The 26982-nt window shown below is 41.8% G+C and overlaps 1 protein-coding gene across 4 annotated transcripts; it reads right to left on the bottom strand.

Annotated features, from left to right (window-relative positions):
- Positions 1-704: 704 nt before the first annotated feature.
- LOC129811444 (lysine-specific histone demethylase 1A-like) lies at positions 705-26006 on the bottom strand. Of its 4 annotated transcripts, none has more exons than XM_055862740.1 (21): positions 25918-26006; positions 25009-25060; positions 24138-24437; positions 23730-23904; positions 23472-23605; positions 22980-23151; positions 19777-19883; positions 19425-19506; positions 18565-18659; positions 17731-17748; positions 17195-17337; positions 16052-16142; positions 15781-15915; positions 14058-14131; positions 12346-12457; positions 11664-11796; positions 11376-11563; positions 5357-5471; positions 3248-3375; positions 2827-2973; positions 705-1897 (listed from the first exon to the last, which is right to left on the bottom strand). In XM_055862740.1, the coding sequence occupies exons 2-21, from the start codon at positions 25051-25053 to the stop codon at positions 1712-1714; spliced, it is 2580 nt and encodes an 859-aa protein (XP_055718715.1). In that variant the 5' UTR covers positions 25054-25060; positions 25918-26006; the 3' UTR covers positions 705-1711. The 4 variants fall into 4 exon arrangements, with proteins under 4 accessions (XP_055718715.1, XP_055718717.1, XP_055718716.1 ...); XM_055862742.1 differs by having other exon boundaries at positions 23736-23904; XM_055862741.1 differs by having other exon boundaries at positions 23730-23901.
- Positions 26007-26982: the final 976 nt, after the last annotated feature.

Genomic DNA, 26982 nt, shown 5'->3' with positions numbered 1-26982 from the left:
CTATTTCATGTAACATATCATACACATTTTTTTCCTGGATTTATGTTTACTACGTTACATCTAGTCTGGGAAACCAACCACTAGGGGCAACAGTGAGCATCGTTGGAAGTAGGAAACACGGATGAACGTCTATTTCTGACGTGAGAGAGCTTGTCTAAGATATATGGTGGAAACTCCCACTAGCCCATGCCTCCACTAAACCAATGCTTTTAGATTTGTTTGAAGTAGCCAAGCGAGAACATTTACTCCACCCAAAATGTCTGAGATAAGCCCTTTTTTGTATGGAAGTCTATCAGTGTCAAATTACGTGAGGTTTATTTGATCGAAAAGAAGTTTCCAAATTTTTAGGCTGTTACAAGTGGAAACTTTGAGACAAACAATTTACATGTGTGAACTACAGGCACAACTATCTGCCCTCTCATTGGCTAGAATGGTCCCACCTGCTCTTGCCTTCCTTCAATCATTGACATGTATTTCCATGGTTAGAGCAGTCACCTCGGCTAGCTTGTCAATATAATAGATCATCTTTGAGAGTAGTGAAAGAGTGTACACTTCAGGAGATGATTGGGAAGCACACTGTGTGTGGACACTGGTCAGGAAGCAAGTCATTGACCATCTCCTACACTCATAATTGCCTGGGTTGTGTTCACTAGGCATGAAATTAAACAGGGAGGTACTATCTGAACCTATTCAATAACAAACCATTTTTTGGGGACACACATGCATTTATTAGATTTGTATACCCAAATGTTGAAAACATATCAAAAAGGTATGCAACGCCGACAATAAAATACACCAAGACAAGCTGCTAAATACAATAAGTAACAAAAACATTCACAACTGGATTTTTTTCTCTCAACATAAATCATAGTATTTATCTATTTGCATTTCAATACAAACTGCAATTTTTTCCCCCCACTACTCCTCTATGCATCATACCCTACACAGTACAGGTCCTATTCAGTAGGAGGCATACAACTAACATTAGCCTTAAAACAATCAATACAATGCACTTGTAGGCTACAACATCGTAGCAGCTAGAATATTTTTTATAGAAAATACATCAGGTTTAAAATGGGAGTGAAACAGTGCTACGGTGTTAATGCTAGCTAGGGATGGATCAGCGTGTGATTGGCTGTCCTTTGTGACTTATTGTCTGTGTTTCTGGATTCCATTGGCTGCTGATCCTCCTCCATCCATTTAATGTTAGGGAGGTGGACCAGTAACAGGAACGTCGCTGGTTCAAGTCCCGGGCTGGGCCACGATAAAGTAGACCGGGGTTAGCATGACACCTAGTGTAGTGTCTTCCTACTGGAATAAGACTGGGAAGTGGGAACCAGATCTGTCCTACCAAAGAGGCTTTCGTTACCTTCAACAACCAGATCCTAGCATGAGCTTGCTCAAACAGCACTATGGTTAACTAGCGGCACTGGAAGGGACACTAAACCAGCTGAGAGTTCCATTGGAGGTTCCACTTAACTGCATTGACTGTCGAGTTATGAGGAGGTGGATGAGAGGGAACGATGCAGGATAAGAGATATGACTGGTGCTTGCTCGGTCCTTTGGGAATGTGCAGTTTGTTTGTCCAGTAACATCGTTGGAGGTTAAACATTAACACAAAATGACAGGCACATTTTTTTTTACATCTTAGTTAGCAGAAGTCACCGACATCACTTGAACATAGAAGGACATTGGTATAAGGGGCAGGGTTCTAGACACTGGGGGAGGGCTGAGGGGCGGCAGTGGGCGTGGCTTGTCGAGGGAGGGTGTACATGGCACCCAGGAACTGGTCGGCGATGCGTCCCGCCTCTCGCAGGCCGCTGAGCAAAGCGCCGTGCACCGTGGCCGGGTAGTTGCGGATCGTGTGCTCGCCGGCGAAGAACAGACGTGGGACGGGCTGCGAACGAAGGGGGGGGGGGGGGTAAATGACAAACACATCAGCCAACACAGAAATATGAGTGTTCCCATGTCAGAACGACTTGGGTTGGCTAAGGAAGATGAGATTTTGCAAAAATGCTCTGGTGGTTCCGGGTATGTTTTTAAAATATAAACGTGCGCTAATGTCCAGTGTTCTCATTGGCTTAGAGCGAGATGAAGGTTCTGATGATGTAATAGATTGGGCTTTACACTCTTTATTCATTAGGACAACATGCATGTGTGAAAATAATGTCGGGTTCAGGCCTTTGCCACTCTATACGAATCAAAAGTGGGATGCCAGTACAGAAATAAGTAGTGGAGTGTGTTATTAGGGGTTCAGCAGTGATGGTGACACCTTATCGTATTTGATCTGGTTCATTATTATTATACTTATTTCTCAGGTCCGCCATTTTGAGAAAAACGCTACTCTTCTGGCAACAGAATCTTGCATTTGAGGATGTGCATCCATAGATGTAATATACCAAATTTGGTGCCGATTGGTCCAGTGGTTCTGAATAAGAAGTCTTTTACAGTAGTCAACCTCATTGAAAATGATAAAAAATACATAAAATTGAATTCTGATATTTTGCAAGCGTGGTAAACATGACATAAGTAACTCGTCCAAGGGCAAAGTGACATTTTTACTGATCGTGGCACAGTGGGCACATAGCTGAACCCTGGCATTGCTGCTTGCAGCTATATTTATATATGTAGTGTTCACAGCCTTAATCACAAAGCAGAGTACTACACAGAATTAGCCTATTCCTGGACCTGAAAGCACTTCGAATGGAGATTTTCCACTGAGTGTACTTATTGACCCAGGACTAGGCTTAATTTGTATCTGGGAAACTGTTTCGTAATGTATCATATTTCTTTGTGGTCATATGTGTTTGTAGTCCCATGTGTTACCTGTGACGCTCCGGGGATGGCGGGGCCGGGGGTGATGGGCTGGGCCATGAGATCATAGTCGTTACCGGAGGAACCGGCCGCCACGTACGAGTAGGAGCCCCGCGCCCAGGGGTCGGCACGCCAACGCGTCACCACCGTTTCCTTGGGCTGCCATGACAACAAAGAAAAGAGTTTCCATGCCGATATTAGATTCCAGTAAACATGGTTGGGAAACACTAAACAGTTCCAACGCTAACCAACATGAATAACTACATATGAACCATTTTTTCATTATGTATTTGACTGGTGGTTGGAAAGGACTCAAACTATAGGATAAATGGATATTATGATTCAAGTTTACGTTACGTGGTGGGAGGACCGGTGGCGGTCATATTGAGTGTTATTCTAGTTTTCTGTACAAAACAAGCAAATTCACACATACCTGAGGTACTGCGCTGCTTCCGAAAATACCTTTGAGGATGGCGAGGCAGCGTCCGACAATGACGTCGTCGCTGATGTTCTCCATGATGCCGGCCGCCTCTCCGGCCATCAGCGCCAGCAGTATGGGGGCTGGGAGGAGGGGGGGAAACACATGGGTCAATTTCACAGTAACACTGTCAAAAAGGCATATGTGAAAATGCAGTTGTGTAAAGTAACTACGTAAAAATACTTTAAAGTACTACTTAAGTCATTTTGTGGGGTATCTGTACTGTTTAACTAGGCAAGTCAGTTAAGAACAAATTCTTATTTACAATGATAGCCTAGGAACAGTGGGTTAACTGCCTTGTACAGGGACAGAACGACAGATTTTTACCTTGTCAGCTCAGGGATTCGATCTAGCAACCTTTCAGTTACTGGCCCAACACTAACCATTAGGCTACGTGCTGCCACAACTTTTACTCCCCTACATTCCTAAAGAAAATCTGTACTTTATACATTTTCCCTGACACCCAAAAGTACTCGTTACATTTCAAATGCTCAGGCAGGACAGCTATATGGTCCAATTCACAAACCTATCAATATAACGCTATGTCATCGCTATGGCAGACTTACTAAACACAAATACTGCGTTGGTAAATGATGTCTGAGTGTTATTGTGCCCCTGGCTGTCCGTAAATAAAAAGCAGCAAGACAAGTGTGCCATGTGGTTTGCTTAATATTAGGAATATGATGGATGGCATTTACTTTTGCTCAAGTATGACATTTAAGTAATTTTCCCACCACTGTACTTAAGTACATTTAAAACCAGATACTTTTAGACTTTACCTCAAGTAGTATTTTAATGCGTGACTTTCACTTGAGTCATTTTCTATTAAGATATACTTGAGTAATTATCCCACCACTGAAAATGTAATATTCATTTAGAGAAGGAAATTCTGTCCCAAGTCAAAATGTGTGACTACATCCAAATATCAACAGGTCTCTAACTCAGTTGCTTATAAATCTATCCTCTCCTTTATCTGCCACAGGAGAAGACTTGGCAATTGAAAACCACATGGTGGAAGAAGCTTATCATCAAATCAGGCTGGCTTTCACCTGATCAGTGCAATGAAGGAGATCCAAACAAAGAGTCAAATTAGGCCCATCACAGTTCACAGAGAAAAGACTAGTTCAATGTGCGCACCTTTAGGGCTGGGTGGTATACTGTAACAACATGGACTGGTTTGAGTTTTTACTTTACCTTCTATAATGCTATTTGAATGTTTGGTTTGTTAACTGTGATATGCCGTGGGTAATGTCCGTTTTTAATAGTTTACTTTGCTACTGGAGTCGCTGCTTTCCATAGATTTAGCCCCTCCCCCTGACAGTCAGGGAGCACATTTGTTTTTCCTTGAGCGCGAGACACTTGCGTTCAGTCTGCATGGGTCAATGCAGCACATGCAACGATGCTGTTTTCACTTTGCTTCTTAATATTAATCCACTAGCGTTTTATAATTACACTATCAGTTTGTCTTTTCTTAGTAAGTTGGGCCTAAACCTTGTTAGTCGCTAGGTAGCTAATAAATGTACTGAGTCAGAGCAAACATAAAACTAGCTATACAGCCTGATAATACCAGTGCATGTTTTTGTGCAACAGTATCTTCTAAATCAAAGAGGAATATGTCAAGCAAGAATGTTAGCTACATGAAGTTGCTCAGAGAGAACATTCAATGTAGACAAAGATTAGAGTCCCCTAGGAAACACTTGTCAACACTTCGGTTCCTACCACAATAACTCCTCCCTGGCATTTTAATTTGTTGTCAAGTCAAACACTGTATTCAAAGTGCCCACTATTATATTCTAAATTTTGAATTTGAACTAAATTTCAATGATTCCAACAGTTCGGTAAAAAAATAAGGCCTAGATTGTTTGCCTATATCTAGCAGCAATACGTGTCAGTGTGGAAATGATCTCAAATGAGTGCAGGAAATTGTGAACTTTTATTATTAAAAACATAATAAATAAAAACATAATAAACAACAATTAATAAACAATTAATAAACAACAATTAAAAACAACAATTTTTTGACCATGATATGATATTTTGTCCATATCACCCAGCCCTACTCACCTTTGTAAAGGTTCCAGAAGAGGAAGAGTTCTCCCCTGCTGGCTGTAGTGCTGCCCACATGGCCAAACAAGTTCACACTGGGGTCCCAGAACACACGGTCAAAACACAGCACCACCTGGTGACGGGAGGAACACACATCAGCATGAGTGACTCAATACACCCCACAGATACCAGTCTAGTCAGGACAGTTTCCCAGACACAGTTTGGAGTTGAGCAATGAATCAATAAATTGCACAGGGAGCCAGAGATTGAGGGAAATTCTGTGCTCTAGGCCTTTCTGATGACGCTAGTGATCAGAACGAAACCAGAAGTGTCAGAAATCAGAATTGAACTGTTTTATAAAGGAGACACCAAAGGGAAAGCTGGAACAGGACCAAATGTGAAGTCTGAGCAGCTGCATTTCAACATCGTTCTGACCCACAGTATTAAACGCAAATTAAATAAATGAATTATATAAATCTCTATTGTTCCAACTGCCCGTTCTATATTTGTGAGAAGTTGTTTAAGACCCATTTCATGCACAATAATCTTTTCATATGCAAACGCTGTCATTAGAAGCAGATTGCTTCATTCAAGTGATCCAGAGACGGAGCTCCCTCTGGTGGCCACGAGGTACCACAAACAGGTCTCATTGCATAATAATGCCGCATTTTCTGCTGCAGCCGAATTAGCAGATTGAAACTCTGCAGTAGATGATGCACATCAGGGCTCAGGAAAAAAAAAAAAAGAGGAGCGGGAGAGAGTGGGAGAGGACTCTTATCTGATTACTAACAGATTTCCAAAACACTCACTCACCCGCACACATTCCTCCCTCCCGGGATTGCTATAAAGCAGGATAAATAGCTGTGTTGGGGAGAGGTAACCTTGTGTTTTTTTATTTTTTTTTAAATTAAGCCATAAAGATTTGGTTACAATTCAAATTGCATCCTTCAGAAAAGGTAGAACAAATAAAAGAGCAAATAATATGGCTAAAATCCAATGTACTAATACAAATGTATAAGGGAGGTATCATGTTTATAAACGACATGTAAAACTGTTACACCAGCAATTCAAGGTGTATAACCAATTCATCGCAGCTCTGGCACAAAAATGGAAGAGGCAATTGCTCAAAGTAATGAATTGGTTTTGTCTGCCTCCAATGAAAAACCATCCATGGCTTAAAATGACTAGTATAAATCATAAAATGTATCAGTTCCAGTTAAGGTCGATAGGTTTGACAACTATGCTGCATAAAATTCATGACAGTTGTCTAAAGGTCCCAATACCATGGCAACGGGTTTATGAACTGATTTACAAGTGACGCATCGAGCCGTTCTTTTCAATTTAAACTATTATATAAAATTCTCGCCACAAAAGGAATGCTTAATATATGGGTCTTTGGACAGTCAGCCCTGTGCAGACTGCCATGAGGGAACAGAAACAATAGATCATCTCTTTTGGTACTGCTTTTGGCATCAGGTCAAGGAGTGGTTGTTAAGTCATAATGTCTGTGTTCACATGGACCTATAAACAGTACTGTTAGGAGATCCAGAAAACTATAATCAATCAATGGGAAAGATGATTATACTCTTAGGTAAAGTGTTTATTTTTATGGCAATCTCTGTAGAAATGGTCCAAATAGAGGTTCAAGACCCTCGTAAGACATCAGTAAAATAGAAGGATGTGTTACAAAAGGACAGAGTAAAACGGTAATGTACTGGGAATAATGGGTCAGTCTGAACATCTACGGGTTGGAATTAAGACTGGAGTGATTCATTGATTGGCCGATACACTTGGAGTCCAGTCCACTTAAGAAAAAAAACGGTATATATATTTATACACACACAACCAGTCAAAAGATTGGACACACCTACTCATTCCAGGTTTTTATTTTATTTTTTATTTTATTTTTTTAGCTATTTTCTACATTGTAGAATAATAATAAATAATAATGAAACCCTAAACTATGAAATAACATTTGAGATTCTTCAAAGTAGCCACCCTTTGCACACACTTGGCATTTTCTCAACCAGCTTCATGAGGTAGTCACCTGGAATGCATTTCAATTAGCAAGTGTGCCTTGTTAAAAGTACATTTGTGGAATTTCTTTCCTTAACGTGTTTGAGTCAATCAGTTGTGTTGTGACGAGGTTGGTGTGGTATACAGAAAATAGCCCTATTTGGTAAAAGACCAAGTCCATTTTATGGCAAGAACAGCTCAAATAAGCAAAGAGAAACAGTCCATCCTTATGTTAAGACATGAAGGTCAGTCAATCCGGAAATTTCAAAACTTTTAAAGTTTCTTCATGTGCAGTGGCAAAAAACATAAAGCGCTAATGACTGGCTCTCACGAGGGCGGTCACAGGAAAGGAAGACCCAGAGTTCTCTGCTGCAGAGGATAAGTTCATTAGGAGTTACCAGCCTCAGAAATTGCAGCTCAAATAAATGCTTCAGATTTCAAGTAACAGACACATCTCAACATCAACTGTTCAGAGGAGACTGTGTGAATCAGGCCTTCGTGGTCGAATTGCTGCAAAGAAACCACTACTAAAAGGACACCAATAAGAAGAAGAGACTTGCTTGGGTCCAGATGTGAGACTTTTGGTTCCAACCGCCGTGTCTTTGTGAGACACAGAGTAGGTGAACGGATGATCTCCACATATGTGGTTCCCACCGTGAAGCATGGAGGAGGTGGTGTGATGGTGCTTTGCTGGTGACATTGTCTGGCACACTTAACCAGCATGGCTACCACAGCATTCTACAGCGATATACCATCCCATCTGGTTTATGCTTAGTGTAAGGGCTATTTGACCAAGAAGGTGAGTGATGGAGTACAAGAGTGTACTAAGCTGTCATTAAGGCAAAGGGTGGCTACTTTGAAAAATCTCAAATATAACATATTTTGATTTGTTTAGCCCTTTTTTAGTTACTACATGATTCCATATGTGTTATTTCATAATTTTGTTGTCTTTGCTATTATTCTACAATGTAGAAAATAGTAGAAATAAAGAACAACCCTGGAGTAGGTGTGTCCAAACTTTTGACTGGTTCTGTATATACACAGTGCCTTCAGAAAGTATTCACATCCCTTGACTTGTTCTACATGTTGTTGTGTTACAGTCTGAATACCCCATAATGTCAAAATTGAATTTTGTTAAGATCATCATTTTTTTTTGATACACTGAACAAACACTGAACAAAAATATAAACACAACATGTAAAGTATTGGTCCCATGTTAAATGAGCTGAAATAAAACATCCTAGATTTTCCATATGCACATTTCTATCAAATTTTGTGCACAAATTTGTTTACATCCCTGTTAGTGATAATTTCTCCTTTGCCAAGATAATTCATACACCTGACAGGTGTGGCTTATTTAGAAGCTGATTAAACAGCATGATCATTATGTAGGTGCACCTTCTGCTGGGGACATTAAAAGACTAGTAAAATGTCCAGTTTTGTCACACAACACCACAGAAGTCTTAACTTCTTATGTCTCGGGGGCAGTATTGAGTAGCTTGGATGAATAAGGTGCCCAGAGTAAACTGCCTGCTACTCAGGCCCAGAAGCTAAGATATGCATATTATTAGTCGATTTAGATAGAAAACACCCTGAAGTTTCTAAAACTGTTTGAATGATATCTGCGAGTATAATAGAACTCATATGGCAGGCAAAAACCTGAGAAAACATCCAACCAGGAAGTGAGAAATCTGAGGTTTGTAGTTTTTCAACTCTTTGCTTATCCAAGATACAGTGGAAATTTGGCCCGATTGCACTTCCTAAGGCTTCCACTAGATGTCTTTAGAACCTTGTTTGAGGCTTCTACTGTGAAGGAGGAGGGAATGAGGTCTGGCAGAGTGCCATGAGCTCAGTCTCGCGCGTCTCGTGAGAGTTAGCTGCGTTCCATTGCATTTCTAAAGACAAAGGAATTCTCCGGTTGAAACATTATTGAAGATTTATGTTAAAAACATCCTAAAGATTGATTCTATACTCGTTTGACATGTTTCTACGAACTGTAACGGAACTTTTTGACTTCTCGTCTGGACCTAGTGCTCGTGCCGCATGAATTTGGATTTGTGACCTAAACGCGCAAACAAAAAGGAGGTATTTGGACATAAATGATGGACTTTATCGAACAAAACAAACATTTATTGTGGAACTGGGATTCCTGGGAGTGCATTCTGATGAAGATCATCAAAGGTAAGTGAATATTTATAATGCTATTTCTGACTTCTGTTGACTCCACAACATGGCGGGTACCTGTAAGGCTTGTTTTTAGTGTCTGAGCGCCGTACTCAGATTATTGCATGGTGTGCTTTTTCCGTAAAGTTTTTTTTTTAAATCTGACACAGCGGTTGCATTAAGGAGAAGTGGATCTATAATTCCATGTATAACACTTGTATTTTCATTAACATTTATTTTGAGTATTTATGTAAATTGATGTGGCTCTCTGCAAAATCACTGGATGTTTTGGAAGCAAAACATTACTGAACATAACGCGCCAATGTAAACTGAGATTTTTGGATATTAACTTTATCGAACAAAACATACATGTATTGTGTAACATGAAGTCCTATGAATGTCATCTGATGAAAATCATCAAAGGTTAGTGATTCATTTTATCTCTATTTCTGCTTTTTGTGACTCCTCCCTTTGGCTGGAAAAATGGCTGTGTTTTTCTGTGACTAGTTGCTGACCTAACATAATCGTTTGGTGTGCTTTCGTCGTAAAGCCTTTTTGAAATCGGACACTGTGGTGGGATTAACAATAAGTTTATCTGTAAAATACTTGTATGTTTGAGGAATTTTAATTATGAGATTTCTGTTGTTTGAATTTGGCGCCTTGCACTTCCACTGGCTGTTGTCATATCGATCCCGTTAGCGGGATTTCAGCCGTAAGAAGTTAAGTTGAGGGAGCATGCTGTGATGGAACATTTTATGTTTGTGCCTTTCTAATAACCAATTCGACTCTGTTCTTGCAAGTGACTGATTGATCGTGCTGGAGGAATTATCACTATCAGTATCTGCAATTTGGCAATACGCCCAGAACATTGTTTGAGAACGAAAGGGATATTTTAGTTTCGAGTTCTCAGCTTGGAGAGAAGAAGCCTTGTGAGGTATTGGTCGGTCACATGCATGAACCAAACATTAATGATGAATTAATTATGAATAATGAATAAGCTAAATCATGCAAATATAACTAGTCTTATATACTGCTTACACTGACAAGTAACGGGACTGCCCCGGCGGAGCTCACTTCAGACAGGTACTTTATGCATCTAAATTTGACTGTGACCTCTCCAGCATGCTGTTAATAAAGAATGATTCATTTAAGATTGACTTTGAGTGTCCCTGTGTAGAATTTTCACGACAATGTAATTGTAAATTCTCAAAAATCTATTTAAATGACAGGTTGTAATGCAACAAAATAGGGAAAAACACCAAGGTGGGGTGAATACTCATGCAAGGCACTGTATATAATTAATTTCCATTTTTCAACAAGTCCTCCAACCAGGGGAGAGTGGTGCAGGGGCATAATAATAAACACAAACTTGTTCTCTGCACTATGTATGTCCAAAACACCCGGGCTGAATAATGCTTGATACAATGTAATAAAGATGCTCATGTAAATTGATAGGGTGACTGAATGAGTGAAATACATGTCTTGACAGCGGGAGAGATTATCTGAATTTTACTTCACTTCCTGATAGTTTAGTATCAAGTGAGCCAAGAGGCTATTTTTCTGAACACACATCCATTTTTACAGCAGCAGGCTTCTGACTGAAGGTCAAGTTCCTACTTCAAGGACACAGCAGCAAGACTCCAAAATGAGTCTTCCATCCATCTCAGTCCAGATGGGTAGAAACACCAAAAATAACAGACACACCAAGACAACAGAGACACAAGATGTCACATCACCCCAGTGAGGGATTTTCAGTACCTTGTTTTAGCAGCAAGACTCCCAAAGGACTTGCACCTCAGTACAAACACCAAACAGAGACGCAAAGTGTTACAACACCAATTGTAGGGGTGTTCTGTACCTTGTTGAGGTTTCCAAAGCCCATCCTCTGGATAGCTGCGGTCTTCCACTCGGGCAGGGGGGGAACAAACTGCACGGCGGGGGGCTGTTGTTTCATGACACCCAGGGGTAGGGTGCACAGCACCGCGTCACACTTGTATATGAACGTCTGGGTGGTGGAGCGCGTGTTGACTGCTATCACCTCACAGCCTGGAGATATACACATGGTTAGTCTAGTTTAACACACATAAACAAAAAGAGACAGATTGACAAACAAAGACAGCTACTCACACACATCCTGTAAACTTACCAGAGGCTGTGTATCGGACCTGTCGTACTGCAGTGTTCAGTTTGATGTCCAGGCCCTCGGCCAGAGCCACGGGGACACAGGAGTAGCCGTTCCTCACTGTCAGGTGGCTGCCTGTGAACTCAAAGTCATCGTCCTGGACAGGAGAGGGAGAAAAAACTAAATGTGGGTTATTTATGGTTTACAGGGACTAGAAAACATTCAAATGGACTCAATGTCAGTTCTGTGTGGTTTATGGAGACTAGTCTGGTGGTTATAATGGCCTAGATTCAACTGGACCTGGTGTCTAATAGCAGTTTATAGTAAGTGCATACTGATGTCATCATCTGATCTAGTGTGGATGTGCTTACTAGGAGAGAGAAGTGCCAGGACAAGACATATTGGTTTAGTGGAAGGGCAAGAAGAAATCTTAAAGGTAGACTCAGCCAGATGACGTTGCAATGAGCAGCACCGTAGATAATGAGAAGCGCGTGATTCAATCCTTTGCTCTCACACAGTCACACAGTATCTGCGCTTCACGCTGCTACAACCTGGTAGCTACTGGAGCAAAAGAGCTCACAAGTTTAGCCTCGAGCTTCAACGCTCTTAGCTGTTGCCAAAATTCACCCGATATTGTGTTTACTTTTAGCATGCAACTCATCTCGCTAAGTCAACCTTTAATGAGTGAGTATGAGTGGGAGTGTACCTGGTCCCAGTGCTTGAGCGAGAGGGTGGAGAGGGGTGTGGCGTTGGCAAACTCCAAGTTGGCAAAGTGCCAGTCGAGGATCTGTCTGTCCCGGGACGACAGGTACACGTCACTGTGGAGAGATTATCAGAGGGTTAGAAAAAGAAAGGATGGATGCGAACACATCTAGCCTCCACCCAGACCCGTCTGCAGCCTCCACCCAGACCCGTCTGCAGCCTCCACCCAGACCCGTCTGCAGCCTGCACCCAGACCCGTCTGCAGCCTCCACCCAGACCCGTCTGCAGCCTCCACCCAGACCCGTCTGCAGCCTCCACCCAGACCCGTCTGCAGCCTCCACCCAGACCCGTCTGCAGCCTCCACCCAGACCCGTCTGCAGCCTGCTCCCAGACCCGTCTGCAGCCTGCTCCCAGACCCGTCTGCAGCCTGCTCCCAGACCCGTCTGCAGCCTGCACCCAGACCCGTCTGCAGCCTGCACCCAGACCCGTCTGCAGCCTGCACCCAGACCCGTCTGCAGCCTGCACCCAGACCCGTCTGTAGCCTGCACCCAGACCCATCTGTAGCGTGCTCCCAGACCCATCTGTAGCCTGCTCCCAGATCTGTCTGTACTTTAGCCTACTCCAATGTCATTGTAAAGCCAAACATTGGCATGACAATTCCATAAAGAGCTGGCAAGAGAGCAGAAACAGCCTGGCACCCAGGCTAGAGCACACCCACGCTTAAACCTCTACGGGATAGGTGTCGCTATACCGGGACGGTTGAGCTAACATGCGCTAATGTGATTAGCATGACATTGTAAGTAACAGCAAACCTTCCAGGACATAGACATGTCTTATATGGGCAGAAAGCTTACATTTTTGTTAATCTAACTGCGCTGTCCAATTAACAGTAGCTATTACAGTTAAAAAATACCATGCTATTGTTTGAGGCGAGTGCACAACAACAAAAAACGTATCACAGCAACTGGTTTGATACATTCACCTCTGAAGGTAAATAATGTACTTGCATTCAGTAATCTTGCTCTGATTTGTCATCCTGAGGGTCCCAGAGATAAAATGTAGGACAGGTTTGTTTGATCAAATCTGTCTTTATATTCAAATGTAGGAACTGGGTTCTTCAGTTTCAACCCCTGCTGTCTCTGGCTCCACACCCACCCCGCCCGACCATCTAGATGTGTGATAGTTAATGTATAAGCTAATGATCCATCATGTATGACATTCCAGGGAAAGTGTAAACTTAAATGTTGTATTACCATATCATTTTTGTATGTTCTCTATAGTTACGTACTTAAATGTATCAATTGACCAATTCGGCACATTTGGGCAGACTTGATACAAAATATTGATTGTCCAGTATTGCCATGCTTCACTGGATCAATCTGAAACTTTGCACATGCTGCTAAATTGAGCCGGAACTGCAATATCATATTATGGCCTTCTGCGTTTCAAAAATTATGGAACAAAAAAAAATTGAAAACGGGTCCGATCCTTAAGAGGTTTTAAGAATACGCTGGAGTTCAGGGGTTAAGAAGTAGGACCACAACAGGCCTTTACGCTGGAGTTCAGGGGTTAAGAAGTAGGACCACAACAGGCCTTTACGCTGGAGTTCAGGGGTTAAGAAGTAGGACCACAACAGGCCTTTACGCTGGAGTTCAGGGGTTAAGAAGTAGGACCACAACAGGCCTTTACGCTGGAGTTCAGGGGTTAAAGGTTTACCTGGGTGGGTTGGCCTCTAGCTCCTGGAGCTTCTCCTCCAGTTTGACCTGCGACTCCACCAGCTCATCATACTCCTAAAGGAGACAGGGGACAGCGATGTATAAACACTGTGGAACATACAGAGGTGTGTGTGTGTGTGTGATATTTAAGGGAAACAGGGGGGTGTATGTACTGCGCTGCATACTTGACTTAGAACCAAAGAGGTTCTAAGTCAAGTAGGAAGGACAGTAGCTTAGTCAGTTAAATGGGCTGACTCACCCTATCCAAATGTCCCAGTTTCCCCACTTACCCCTGCAGCCACCAGCCGGCTGACACGGCCTAACAAATATGTCCAACTAAAATGAAAACCCCACAACCTTCTGCCCAAGGCTTTCCCGACCATGACCTAGCCTGTATGTGTATCAAACACGCTCTCAGTGTGTGTGTGTGTGTGGACCATTTCAAACCAGACAGACCAGCCTGAGTCACGCCTTAGAAGTGGCTTTTTCAGGAGGCAGTCGACGAGTCAGTCGACAAGTTCAGACAGCAGCTGTGTTTAAACTTGCCTCCTGAAAGTACACGTCTGAGGTGAAGCTTTATCCGTGCCTTTAATGACACACACCAGGCAAGGCATTAGACCAGTCAAACACATGCTGCTGAAACTGTCTGTTTTGCTCAGAGCTAATGCCATTTTCACGACTTATAGCATTTTTTCGTCTCTATGGCGCAAATCCTAACATTCTATTTAAGTCAAATTCTCACTTAGTCATGTGTTGATGTCAATAGGAGGCTGAGTGAAAATTGGACTTAGGTGAAAGTTAGGTATCAAGTACACTTCTTTGTCCTTGGCTTAATGGCCCAAATCCAATCTCTCCATTTGTTACATTAACATTATTTCTGTTAAAGCTCTTAGGCTGCGTTTAAACAGGCAGCCCAACTCAGATTATTTTCCCACTAATTGGTCTATTGGGCAAACGATCTGAATTAGGCTGCCGGTGTAAACGCAGCCATAGTGTGACAGGCAGCAGGCTATAGTCATTAGTCTCTATATTTCTCCTTGCAAATTAGTTTACTCAAATGAAGAAAATACTTGAATGGAGGAGATCCTTGCTATATAACAACCACAAAAATGACAATGGAAAGTCTTCATGAGTTGATGGAAAGTAATTCAAGAGTGAGTGGTAGAGGGACTAGGCCTTTACTGTAGCTGCAGGCCATTCTGCTAGTCAAGCTGCTATTGGGAGTTCCAGTCCACAGAAAACATACTCTGAGAATCACATGAAAGTGGCTTAAAATTGGTGCGATTCAAAACACATACGTTGATAACGCCTTTAATTGAATCAAATTGTGTCTAGAGCCTAGAAATAGATGATTGCTCCTGCTAACAACTCCAGCTGTTAGATTTATAGCTTATCCACGTGGTGTGTGAGTCTGGAGAAAGTACCATACCTCCGAGGAATGGAATTAGCTTGTTTTGGAAAAACAAATAAGTAAACAGGAAAGGAATCAAAGTAATGTGGCATTAACTGCTTGCAGCTTGAAGTCATTTGTATGGAACAAGTCAATTGAGGTGATGAGGATTTCAATCGCATTTTGTTCCTATCCACTTCAAAAACCACCATTATCAATCATCCCTTAATCTATTTTTATCCATACCTCCATCTATCCTTCCTCTGTACCTCTACTCTGCCTCTACTGTAGGGTGGTGTGACTGAGAATGTGAGTGGTTGACTTGTGGTCTCACCTTGCAGAGTGCGGTCAGGTCGCGGTGCTTGCTCTTGACCAGGAACTCAGCGGTGATGTCTCTGGGGGGCTTGACCTCGCTAGCCTCCTTGTGCTGCTGATGCAGCTCTTTGACCCTCTCCTTGGTACCCACCATCTGAGAGAATGAGGGAAAGCGAGAAAGGTAGATATACAAAAGAGGAGAAAACAGATTAAAAGGAGGGATAAAGTACATCTACAAGCAAGCTACTATTGTTGTTATTTTGGCCTGAGATAGTGGCTCTCATGGTCACCTTGTTCAACAGCTCCTTGAGATCCTCTTGGGTCTTGACTATCTTCTTCCAGTGCTCTATCTGCTCATCTTTCACATGTTTCTCCTGCAACCTATTGGACGATACCAGACAAAAGAACACCTTAGCCTATTGGACGATACCAGACAAACGAACACCTCAGCCTATTGGACGTTACCAGACAAACGAACACCTCAGCCTATTGGGACGTTACCAGACAAACGAACACCTCAGCCTATTGGGACGTTACCAGACAAACGAACACCTCAGCCTATTGGGACGTTACCAGACAAACAAACACCTCAGCCTATTGGGACGTTACCAGACAAACGAACACCTCAGCCTATTGGACGTTACCAGACAAACGAACACCTCAGCCTATTGGACGTTACCAGACAAACGAACACCTCAGCCTATTGGACGTTACCAGACAAACGAACACCTCAGCCTATTGGGACGTTACCAGACAAACGAACACCTCAGCCTATTGGGACGTTACCAGACAAACGAACACCTCAGCCTATTGGACGTTACCAGACAAACGAACACCTCGGCCTATTGGACGTTACCAGACAAACGAACACCTCAGCCTATTGGACGTAACCAGACAAACGAACACCTCAGCCTATTGGACGTTACCAGACAAACGAACACCTCAGCCTATTGGGACGTTACCAGACAAACGAACACCGCAGCCTATTGGACGTTACCAGACAAACGAACACCGCAGCCTATTGGACGTTACCAGACAAACGAACACATCAGTGATAATAATGTGCCATTGAGAAGGAGGGATACTTTTTTTAAATGAAAAACAAAATACAACCACTATCACAGAATTTGTACAAGTTGCTCGGCCGTTAATCTCTAGTGGGCAGATTCAGCACATAATCCGAAGAATCTGTCACTACGGGATGGAATGCGTAGGATAGGGTTTGGGGTTTCCTACGATTATTTGGGTATATCAGGATTGGGTGAAAGCGGTGCTTAAACTTCAACTGCTTCCACGTGTGGTGAAATTAGTGAAGGGAACTTCCAATTCCTAACACGTATGGACCCAGAACTAAATCACGCAGCTCACCAAATTGCCCTAGATTTTATTTCTGGGTTAACTGAGATGACCTGGCCAAAGGGCCAAACACTTACTGAATGACCACCTCCAGGGCCTGTCCCAGAGACACAGGCTTGTTGTTGAGGAAGTTGAAGTCCAGCTGGTGGCTGAGGTAGGAGGTGGCCTCCAGCAGACGGTTGAACTCCTGCTCCACCATCTCATCCTTCTCCTTGGGCACCTGGGGGAGCAGTCAGTCATACAATGACATGTTAAGAATCAAGCATAGGAACACAGCATTTGATACTAACAATTTGATGTCAATCGTGAACATGAAGTCAGCAGGGAGGGCAATCCAATTTAGAAAGCAATCCTTATTTTTTCTACAAAAAGAAATTGACTTAAAGGAAGTATTGTTTACCATTAAGGTATCGGATTGGAAGGGAAGAAATATAGCTGACTACAAACATACTACAGCCAATTGAACCATAGACACACTCAAGAACAGACCCAGTTCTATTACGGTCTACTACACAGTTGCTTCGTTGGGAACTGACAGCAGATTTAACATTAATTATTAACAATAGGTGAACAATGTTATCATGTAGTAAAACAATCCCAAAACAATACATACACTTGTGCATCGTTCGCCCTTTAGCAGTCAACCAGGAGATGAACCAGGAGGTGAACGAGGGAGGGATTGAGGCCAGGGGTCAAAGAAATAACAAATTAGATAAACAAAAACACAAACTTAACATTGAACAGATTTACATACACTTGAAAATGACAATTAGCATCCCCTGCAGGAAAGGAAAAGAGTTGCACGTGGTGTGGGAAGCAACCTTACGCGTGTCTACCACCTTTGAACTTTGTCCTATTCATTGGGTACAAAACAGAAGGAAATGGCCTGAAAAAGGGAGGGACTACCTCAACTTGTCTAATAAGAAAGGCTTATTTCAATTCTCTGTAGCAAAATATTTTTGCCCTAATGAATACAACCCTGGCCTGAAAATAACCCCATACATCCTACCGCTGCATGACAGAGCTAACACAGCACATAGTTGTGTCCTGAATAAAATCTTAACATCTTCAGCACAAGAGGTAAATAACAAATGGAGCAAGTTAACATAGGGGAACGAGAACCAAATAGTGATGTACCCAAATAGTGATGTACCCAAATAGTAATGTGTACAATAGCAGTAGGTTCCAATAGCAGTAGGTTCCAATGGTAATAGGTTCCAATGTCAAAAAGTTGCATCTGGAGTAAGCAGACATTTCTACTGCTGAAATCGAGCACGTTTGCACGAGACACCAACACGCCAATGTAGGCCTAATATGACAATTCATTTTTGTATAATGTTCTATCTACATACAGGCATTCCACTCAACTGCAGTTCATTGGCATCAACGGGGGGCGTGGCCTAAACCTCAAAATGCAAAGTAAGTTAATTAGCGATGCAGCACTCACAGCTTGACCGTTCGCTTCGTACAGAGGGCACTTCTGTTTAATCTTGGCCAGCTCCATGTTGACCTGCTTACTGACCACTGCCATGGGATTCCCTCCTAGAACACACCAGATCGAACATCAGGATATAGGCCTACACAACCATAGAACCATCACATAGCCTCTATTTCATCTATTTCAACTACAAGGCATGCCATTGTTTACTAGCCTGGCAGTTCACTTGATGATGACTATTGTGTACATATTATGAACACGCAACAAGCTGAATACGAACAAACTTGTTATCTATTAAAACACATCTTAGGAATCTCATCGTCCTCATATTCAATAGTCATTTTTGTATAATTTTTAAGAAACTATGGAGAAAAGTGGTGAACAAATATTGTTTTGCCTGTCCAGTCCTATTTATTCAGACTACATTTGATTAGACTACATTGAAATGGTCAACACCACCATCTGCTGGTGAGAAGCTGTCCTAACAGGAACACTGACCAATTCAAAGTAGAGGCATCATGAAGTCAATAGATAATTCAAAGTAAATTGTTCCTTGATAATAGGTGTGAGGAATTTGAGGCGAATTGGAAATGACTGTTTAAAGTGAGTTTCAATCATCTACATCCTCACCTGTACGTGTATGTAATTGTTTGTGTCTATAAATGTTTGCACGTCTCTTGTTCATCCTTACTAGGGTTCCAAAACTCCGTTAACCTGTGAAATTCTGGGAGATTTTTCTAAAAATCCCAGTTGGAGGATTCCCGGATTTCCTGCTTATTCCCCACTGATTCTGGGGATCTTCCAATCTGGATTTCTGGAAAACATGGTATTTTGGGGAGTTAACAGAATTTTGCAACTGTAATCCTTACCCAGTCCTGTCACCACCATGGCACCCAGATCAGCCACATAGTTGCCCTTCCGGAAGGTGGCCACTCTCCCCCCAACGCGGTCCTGAGGAGACAATAACCATATTACACAACTACCATAGTGAAGAGGAACACCTTAACCATTAGCTGTTACACCAGGTCAAAGCAGGACACAAGGCTGAAAATAATATATTACTGGTCAGTTCAGTAGATGTAGGTCATGTTCATTTAGCACAAAACAGAAGAAATCCATCAGAGGCGGAGTCAAACAAACTTTCTGAGCTTGTCCAATAATAATGATTTGTTTTTCTACGGTTATTGTGCTCTGTTGACATGCAATGTGCTGTTGACACACCCTGGCCTCCAGTACGGTCACGTCCATGCCGAAGCTCTGCAGCTGCCGCGCGGCCGCCAGCCCAGACACACCCCCTCCGATGATGATTACCTTCCCCGTCTTCTTCGCTGCAGGGACACAAGAGAACCAGAGTGGTTGACAATCACATCATAGTGATGTGGGATGATATCGATAGTTGCATATCGCAATTTTATTTTTGACCGATATTATATTGATACTTTGGCTCCAAGTATCATTTTTTTTTTTTTTTGCTAGGTAGCGTTAGCTAGCGCTAGCTGTCTGTACCTGCGACAATAACCATTGGTTGCAGAGGGATTTATGCTTGAGAGGTCGAGTATTGCTTTCTAAAGCTGAAGGTATCTCCAGACTTACTTGTGAAGCCTAGTCCCTACATCTTGATAACAGAATAGGTAAAACGGTTGACCAGATGCTTTTCAACTTTATCTGGAAAAATCGTACTAATTATATTAGGAATTCTGTCGTTATGAACACATATGAATATGGTGGTCTCAATGTTTTAGATTATCCTACTTTGAAAACTACTTAAGATAAATTTGAGCTAAAGATTTCTTAAAGAATCCAACATCAATTTGGAATTTCATCTCTCATATCTTCTCCCGTTTTGATGGCTTCAATTATGTTACTTTGTAACTATAACATTGATAAGATTCCTACAAAATGATCTGCTTTTCATAGACAAGTATTCTTAACTTGGTCGTTAATATATAAACATAAATTTTCTCCACATAGGTATTTCATTTGGAACAATAAGGATATTTTGTATAGAAAGTCTTTATTTTTTAAAGAACTGGTTCAATAATCATATCCTGTTGGTAAGTCAACTTTTTAATGCAGAAGGATTGTTACTCAAGTCTGAAGAATTTTTATCTCGTTACAATATCCCTGTTACACCTAGAGACTTCGCTATATTCTTTGATGCTATTCCATCTGGAACTCTCATGTTGTTTAGATGTGTAACCAGACCTCACCTTCTTGACCTACCCTCACTTAATCCAGTTGACTCTCCAATAGGAAAACTGGGTTTCTCCTTGCTCCCTCAGAACAACAGACCTATACGTGCTTTATTTCAAAGGGATATTTTATCCATTCCTTACGTCACAACTTACTGGAATACATTTGTCAATAATATCTGTTGGGAAAAAGTCTGGTTATTACCACACAAATACCTGCTTGTTAACAAGGTCAAAGAGGTCTCTTTCAGAATGATCCATAATATTACCCATCCAGAAACAGTTTTGCATTTATTTTGGCATTGTCTACATGTAAAAAAAATTATGGAAAGACATTCATAGTTTTATAATTGTTAATATTCTTGATGACTTTGTTTGTTATGGGAGAACGTGCTGCTCGGTGTCCTTTACTATAATAGGGATAAAGAAAAACAATTTTACCTCAAATCTAATTGCAATAATGGAAATTTGTCTGTGTTGTTGTCTGTGTCACACTGCTTTGCCTTATCTTGGTCAGGTCACAGTTGTAAATGAGAACTTGTTCTCAACTAGCCTACCTAAAGGTGAAATAAAACAAAAATATTCACAAATGTAAATCACAAAAAAAAAAAAACGATTATGTGTTTTCTGTAAGGAATTTGAGTAGTACATTAAAACCATTCTACAATCTTCTAATAAGAAAGCTGTTAAAACAATCAATGTGTGTCTTTGTATAATCTGTAATTTGTTGTACCCCGTAGCATATGTTGTTTTTTCTGTAATAAAAAAATATATTTATTATTTATTTATTTTTTAAATAACAATGTCAACATCTCTTTTGGAACGTCTGTCTTAAAGGGGCAGCGTCCTATTTTCAAATCTTCTCAAAATGACATACTTCACAAACAAAAACAAGGTAATTAATACAATGCTATTCTAATGAATAGACTAGTGACTTGCATTGCTAAATTATTACACAGCTTTTAAATACATTTCATAATAACCAAATGTAGCCTATTAATAGCTGAATAGAGAGAAAACATGCCAACCTATAGGCCCTGCATGATCCCAATGCATTTAAGAACTACACTATGTCCGGGCCTGTAGAAATTCTGTTTGGGCCAGCAGAACTGGACCGACCAGGCCAGTGAGGGAAAAAAAGTTAACATTGGATTCTGGCATGTTTCATATGTAGCCATGAAGTGGTGGCGTAAAGGCTATATACTGTGCTTCGATTGACAAACAGCAAGCTGGACTCGTTTATTTAAAAAAGTGTTGAACTGACTGAAGTCGATCTCACACATCCTTCCCATTCATAAATCTTACAACGCAGTTATATATCCACGGTATCGCATTGGGACAACTAAAGATCTTGTTTGTATTTTCGATATAAAGTCCATCAGGACTTGCCAGACAGTGACGTTAAAGTGAGGGACTAGTCAGTAGCCTACTGAATTGAATCTGTAAGAGAGCTGTTCATTTGGCTCCCTCATTTGCATACCGGTAGGCTTTTTGGCAATTATCTACAGATAAATGATGAAAACATTAGATGCAGATGGTGAATCCTCCTTACTGCAGAAACAATAGGTAGGCTAGTGGAGAAAGAGCCTCACTCTGGTCCAAAATATTATAAAAGAAAACAGATTGAATTGTTTTAAAACCTAATGATACATACATGGTATTTTCAGATATTGATGCAGGGTCTGCTGATTTAATCAAAGTGCTGACAATGGAGTAATCAACTGCTGCTTTCTGTGTAGCAAAGCCTATGTTAAACACCTGCTTCATTCTTTAATCATCCCTGTATTGCAGATAGCTGAGAAAATGCCTTTTTAAAGGAAGAGTGAAGCCTGTGGAAGTCAGCAGACTCTTAAAAGATTATATAAAGGCCCAGTGCAGTCAAAATTAAGTTTTCCCTTGTTTTATATCATATTGTGCAACAGCTGATGAAAATAACACTGTAAAAGTATGAACATTTGATATTTGATGATTGAAAATACAATCTAGCATTAAGATGTACCAGAGGACACCAAAATAAAGCTTGTTCAGCAAAAATGTCTTAACCCGGGGAGCCTGACTGGCTACTTTCTATTTTGTCTGGCTACTCCATGTGCTTGTGGAAAACATTGTATATGCATGCCTAAATACCTATAAGTACTACTGGTGTGTTTAATATGCACATATCTAAATGAGTGTAGGCATTGTACATAAAGTTTATGTAGCACGCAGATAGTGGAAAGCTAATATACTCACTTGGCAAAGGCTTGACTCTCTTGTAGATGCCAAAGTTGATGAGGCCATGTCTCTCCAGGTAACTGTGTATCCTGTGCACCAGCACTGTATCACTGTTGTATGGCGCTTCAAGTTGCTGTGCTGTGGCTTCGAAGGTCAGCTGGATTTTCGGGTTATCGAGCCAAAGTTGGAGCTAGAATGGAGAATTCGCCACTACTTCAGACCAAAGCCCAAAATGTACAATATTCTCCAGAATGAAGCAAGTTGTGTTAATGCAGTAAGCGTGTGCATATGGGGGGGCAGGTAGCCTAGTGGTTAGAGCGTTGGACTAGTAACCCGAAAGGTTGCAAGATCAAATCCCCGAGCTAACGAGGTGAAAATCTGTCGCTCTGCCCCTGAACAAGGCAGTTAACCCACTGTTCCTAGGCCATCGTTGAAAATAAGAATTTGTTTTTAACTGACTTGCCTAGTTAAATAAAGGTAAAATAAAATTAAAATAAATAAAATTCTCACCGTGCGGTTGCGGATGTACAGAAACACCTTCTGCGTCTGCTGGGGCCCGCTGATGATGTCCGGGAAGCAGGCGGCCTCCTGGGAGGTCATGCGGTCGTGTGGGAGGCGGCTCTGGAACGCAGCTCCCTCCACGCCTGAAAAACCACAAACACACACGCACCACCCTCACCACCTGCCCTTACACATACACACACACCTTTCGCTGCCCAATGTGACATTCACGCTCGCAGACACACACGTTCGCACAGTCCGACTCACACTCACCAGAAGGCTCCTCAGGCTCACTGTCCGGCTCCTCCTCCACAGGCGGAGCCGGCGGTGGGATCACCTGCTTTCTCTCTTTTTCTGCCTTGGCGTTGCGCTCCTCCTCCGAGTAGTATTCGTCCTCAGACAGATTGGCCAGGCTTTCGTCCATCTCGCGGTACTCCACCTGCAACAATGGGCACAATAAACGCTCCATTAAAACCATGTTCCGGCTCACCTGAGATGAGGTCAAAGGTCAAGCTCCCTGTGTTCCTCTGGTGTTGTTCACCACTAATTAGATGGCCATACACAGATTGCTGTATTCTCAAGTCATTCATTGTGCTCCTGGTCTAGGCACGTGCTTGTAGTGACTTATTCTATTTCTCTCTAAGATAGGGGGGACAGGAGTAATAGGTTTTTTACTTTTGATCGCTTGCGACGGCTTGTCCTGCGGCCCTCGGCCGTGTCCGGGTCCACGCCCCCGAGGCCGGGAGGGTGGGGCAGCGGGGGTCCGCCAGGCTCCCCGCTCGGGGAGGCCCGCTCTTTCTTCTTGATCTCCATGGGGCCTGGTGCTGAAGCAGGGGCCCCAGCCTGGGCAGTAGCCTGGGCTTCAGGGGCCCGTTCAGCTCCCCCTGCCGCAGAGGAGGAGGAAGATGCGGAAGAAGAGGTACCTGCATCCGACTTCTTACTCGACAGCATAATGGAGGAAGACAGAGGTCTCTCCTGGAAAGTGGAACCACAAAAATAGGCATGAGACAAATCCATTCGGTGCTCTAGAGTTACAGTTGGTGATGTGATGCTCTAGGATGGCCAGTGTTTTAGTTTTTTTACAATGTTGATCCATTGTGGTGTGATCAAAAATAATAAACGGCTATGAAGTTGCATATTAGCAACATTTCTGCATTTCGCAAATGAAAATTACTATGAATTGCTGTTCACAAATGTTTTAATTTGATAATTGTGTAGTTTACCAGCTCAACTAACATTCCACAGTCTAACTGAATGTTACATTTTTATTCCAGATTTCATAACTTTCTTTGTCTGATTAAATGCATTCACATTCTTACTTTCTACATGGATAATATCCATATCATGATGAAAAAAATATGGAAAAGTGTTCTGAACAACTCCATAACAGCTAGCTAAATACATTTATATAATTTGTATTGTTGGGGCTTTAAATGCACCTGCTAGTCACGGGAATTGTAACGTTAGCGTGCCTAAGAACTGCACTACTAGCTAGATGCGTTGACAGATGTGCATGATGACAAATGTAAGAGGACGCCACAATAACCTTGTCTTGTTTTAACCATTTCTCCGGGCACCTGGTAATATCCATTCAAACACTAAGAAATAAAAACAGAATCAGAAATATGGTCATGAACAACAGCAACTGAGAAATTGTTAGCTAAATCCACCTAGCCAGGCAGCCAGCCAATCAGTCCTGGGCTCGGTTCCCCAAAAGCATCTTAAGGCTAAGTTCATCCTTAGAAGGTTCTAGCTAACGATTAACTTAGCCTTAATAAATTAATATCTCCAGTTGTATTAGCTAGCTAGGAGTTAGCAATTTAGCTAGCTAGCCATGCATCTAGCTAGCTATTTTTAGGTAGCTAACTACTTCAGGTATTGTAATTGTATTTTAAACATGCAGAGAAAAACAACCGTTGGTACTAGTAGTTAGGCCAGCTAGCTATCTAAAATGACTTGGTTCGTACGAATCGCCTTTTTCGATGGTTTCGTAACTAAAAAAACATGTCGACGTACAGCAGCAGCCAGTCAGTCATTCGAGCTGGCTAGCAAGCCATCTGTATGGCTAACGTTAGCAAGCTAGCCATCTTATAAAACCCAGTCTGACATTATTACTACCTCGTTAGCTTCTCTGACTTAACAAGGTAGATATTCCGCGTGTTGTATGTTGTACTACCCTCATCGGATTCACACACGAATCAATGTATGTAGATAACTAACTAGTTAGCTAACGTTAGCAGGCTAACAATGAGTCTCAACAGATGAACTGGCTCTGTATGAGCTAGTTAGCAACTAGCTAACGTTACCCGTGTCCGTGAAAACATTGCACTCCATTTACATGTTAGTAACTTAGCTACGCTATAAAATAATGTCGCATTTCACTATTCATGCAATACTGGGCCGTGAGATGAACAGTAAAACATAACTAGCTATATGCATTATATGATAATTTTACCTCTAGATCTTCGCAATTTGTCAACACAAAGACAACTCGTCCTCTCGTTGAATGATATGACCCGCCCCTCACTATCATCATATTGGTTAAGGATGAGAATGTCTAAAAGCTCGTGAACGCAATGATTGGTTTTGGACATTGTCAATTACCAAGGAAGAGGCGATTTTTTTCAATAACGCTGACAACAAACATTAATTGCATATTCTGTAGGCTACTCGTGAATTTGTTTTCAGAGTTAATTAAAATAATGAATTAATTGAAGTCCCTGTAAATTCCAAAGAGAAAGAAACCCACACTATATATAGGGTAGGCCACCAACAAAAAAATAGACAATGGAGCAAATGCATCCCTTTTAGTATCACTTGATCTATGCTGCTCAAGCAAAAGCATTCCATGAAATCATTACTCAAGCTAGAGCCGAGGGCATCCTGTCGGGCTGTATCACCGCCTGGTACGGCAACTGCACCGCCCTCAACCGCAAGGCTCTCCAGAGGGTGGTGCGGTCTGCACAACGTATCACCGGCGGTAAACTACCTGCCCTCCATGACAACTACAGAACCCGATGTCACAGCAAGACCAAAAAGATCATAAAGGACAACAACCACCCAAGCCACTGCCTGTTCACACCACTACCATCTAGAAGGTTAGGTCAGTACAGGTGCATCAAAGCTTGGACCGAGAGACTGAAAAACAGCTTCTATCTCAAGGCCATCAGACTGCTAAACAGCAATCACTAACTCAGAGAGGCGCATGCCTACATTGAGACCCAATCACTGGTCACTTTAATAAATGCCACTTTAAATAATGCCACTTTAATAATGTTTACATATCTTACATTACTCATATCACATGTATATACTGTATTTTATACCATCTATTGCACCTCGGCCATTGCTCATCCATATATGTATATGTACACATTCTCATTCACCCCTTTCGATTTGTGTGTATTAGGCAGTTGGGGAATTGTTAGATTGCTTGTTAGATATTACTGCACTGTCGGAACTAAAAGCACAAGCATTTCGCTACACTCGCATTAACATCTGCTAACCATGTGTATGTGAC

The sequence above is a fragment of the Salvelinus fontinalis genome, chromosome 15 (genome assembly GCF_029448725.1).
Source record: "Salvelinus fontinalis isolate EN_2023a chromosome 15, ASM2944872v1, whole genome shotgun sequence".
NCBI classification, from domain to species: Eukaryota; Metazoa; Chordata; class Actinopteri; order Salmoniformes; family Salmonidae; genus Salvelinus; species Salvelinus fontinalis.
Note: the sequence above shows the minus strand (reverse complement) of the source record. Positions and strands in the feature narration are given on the sequence as shown.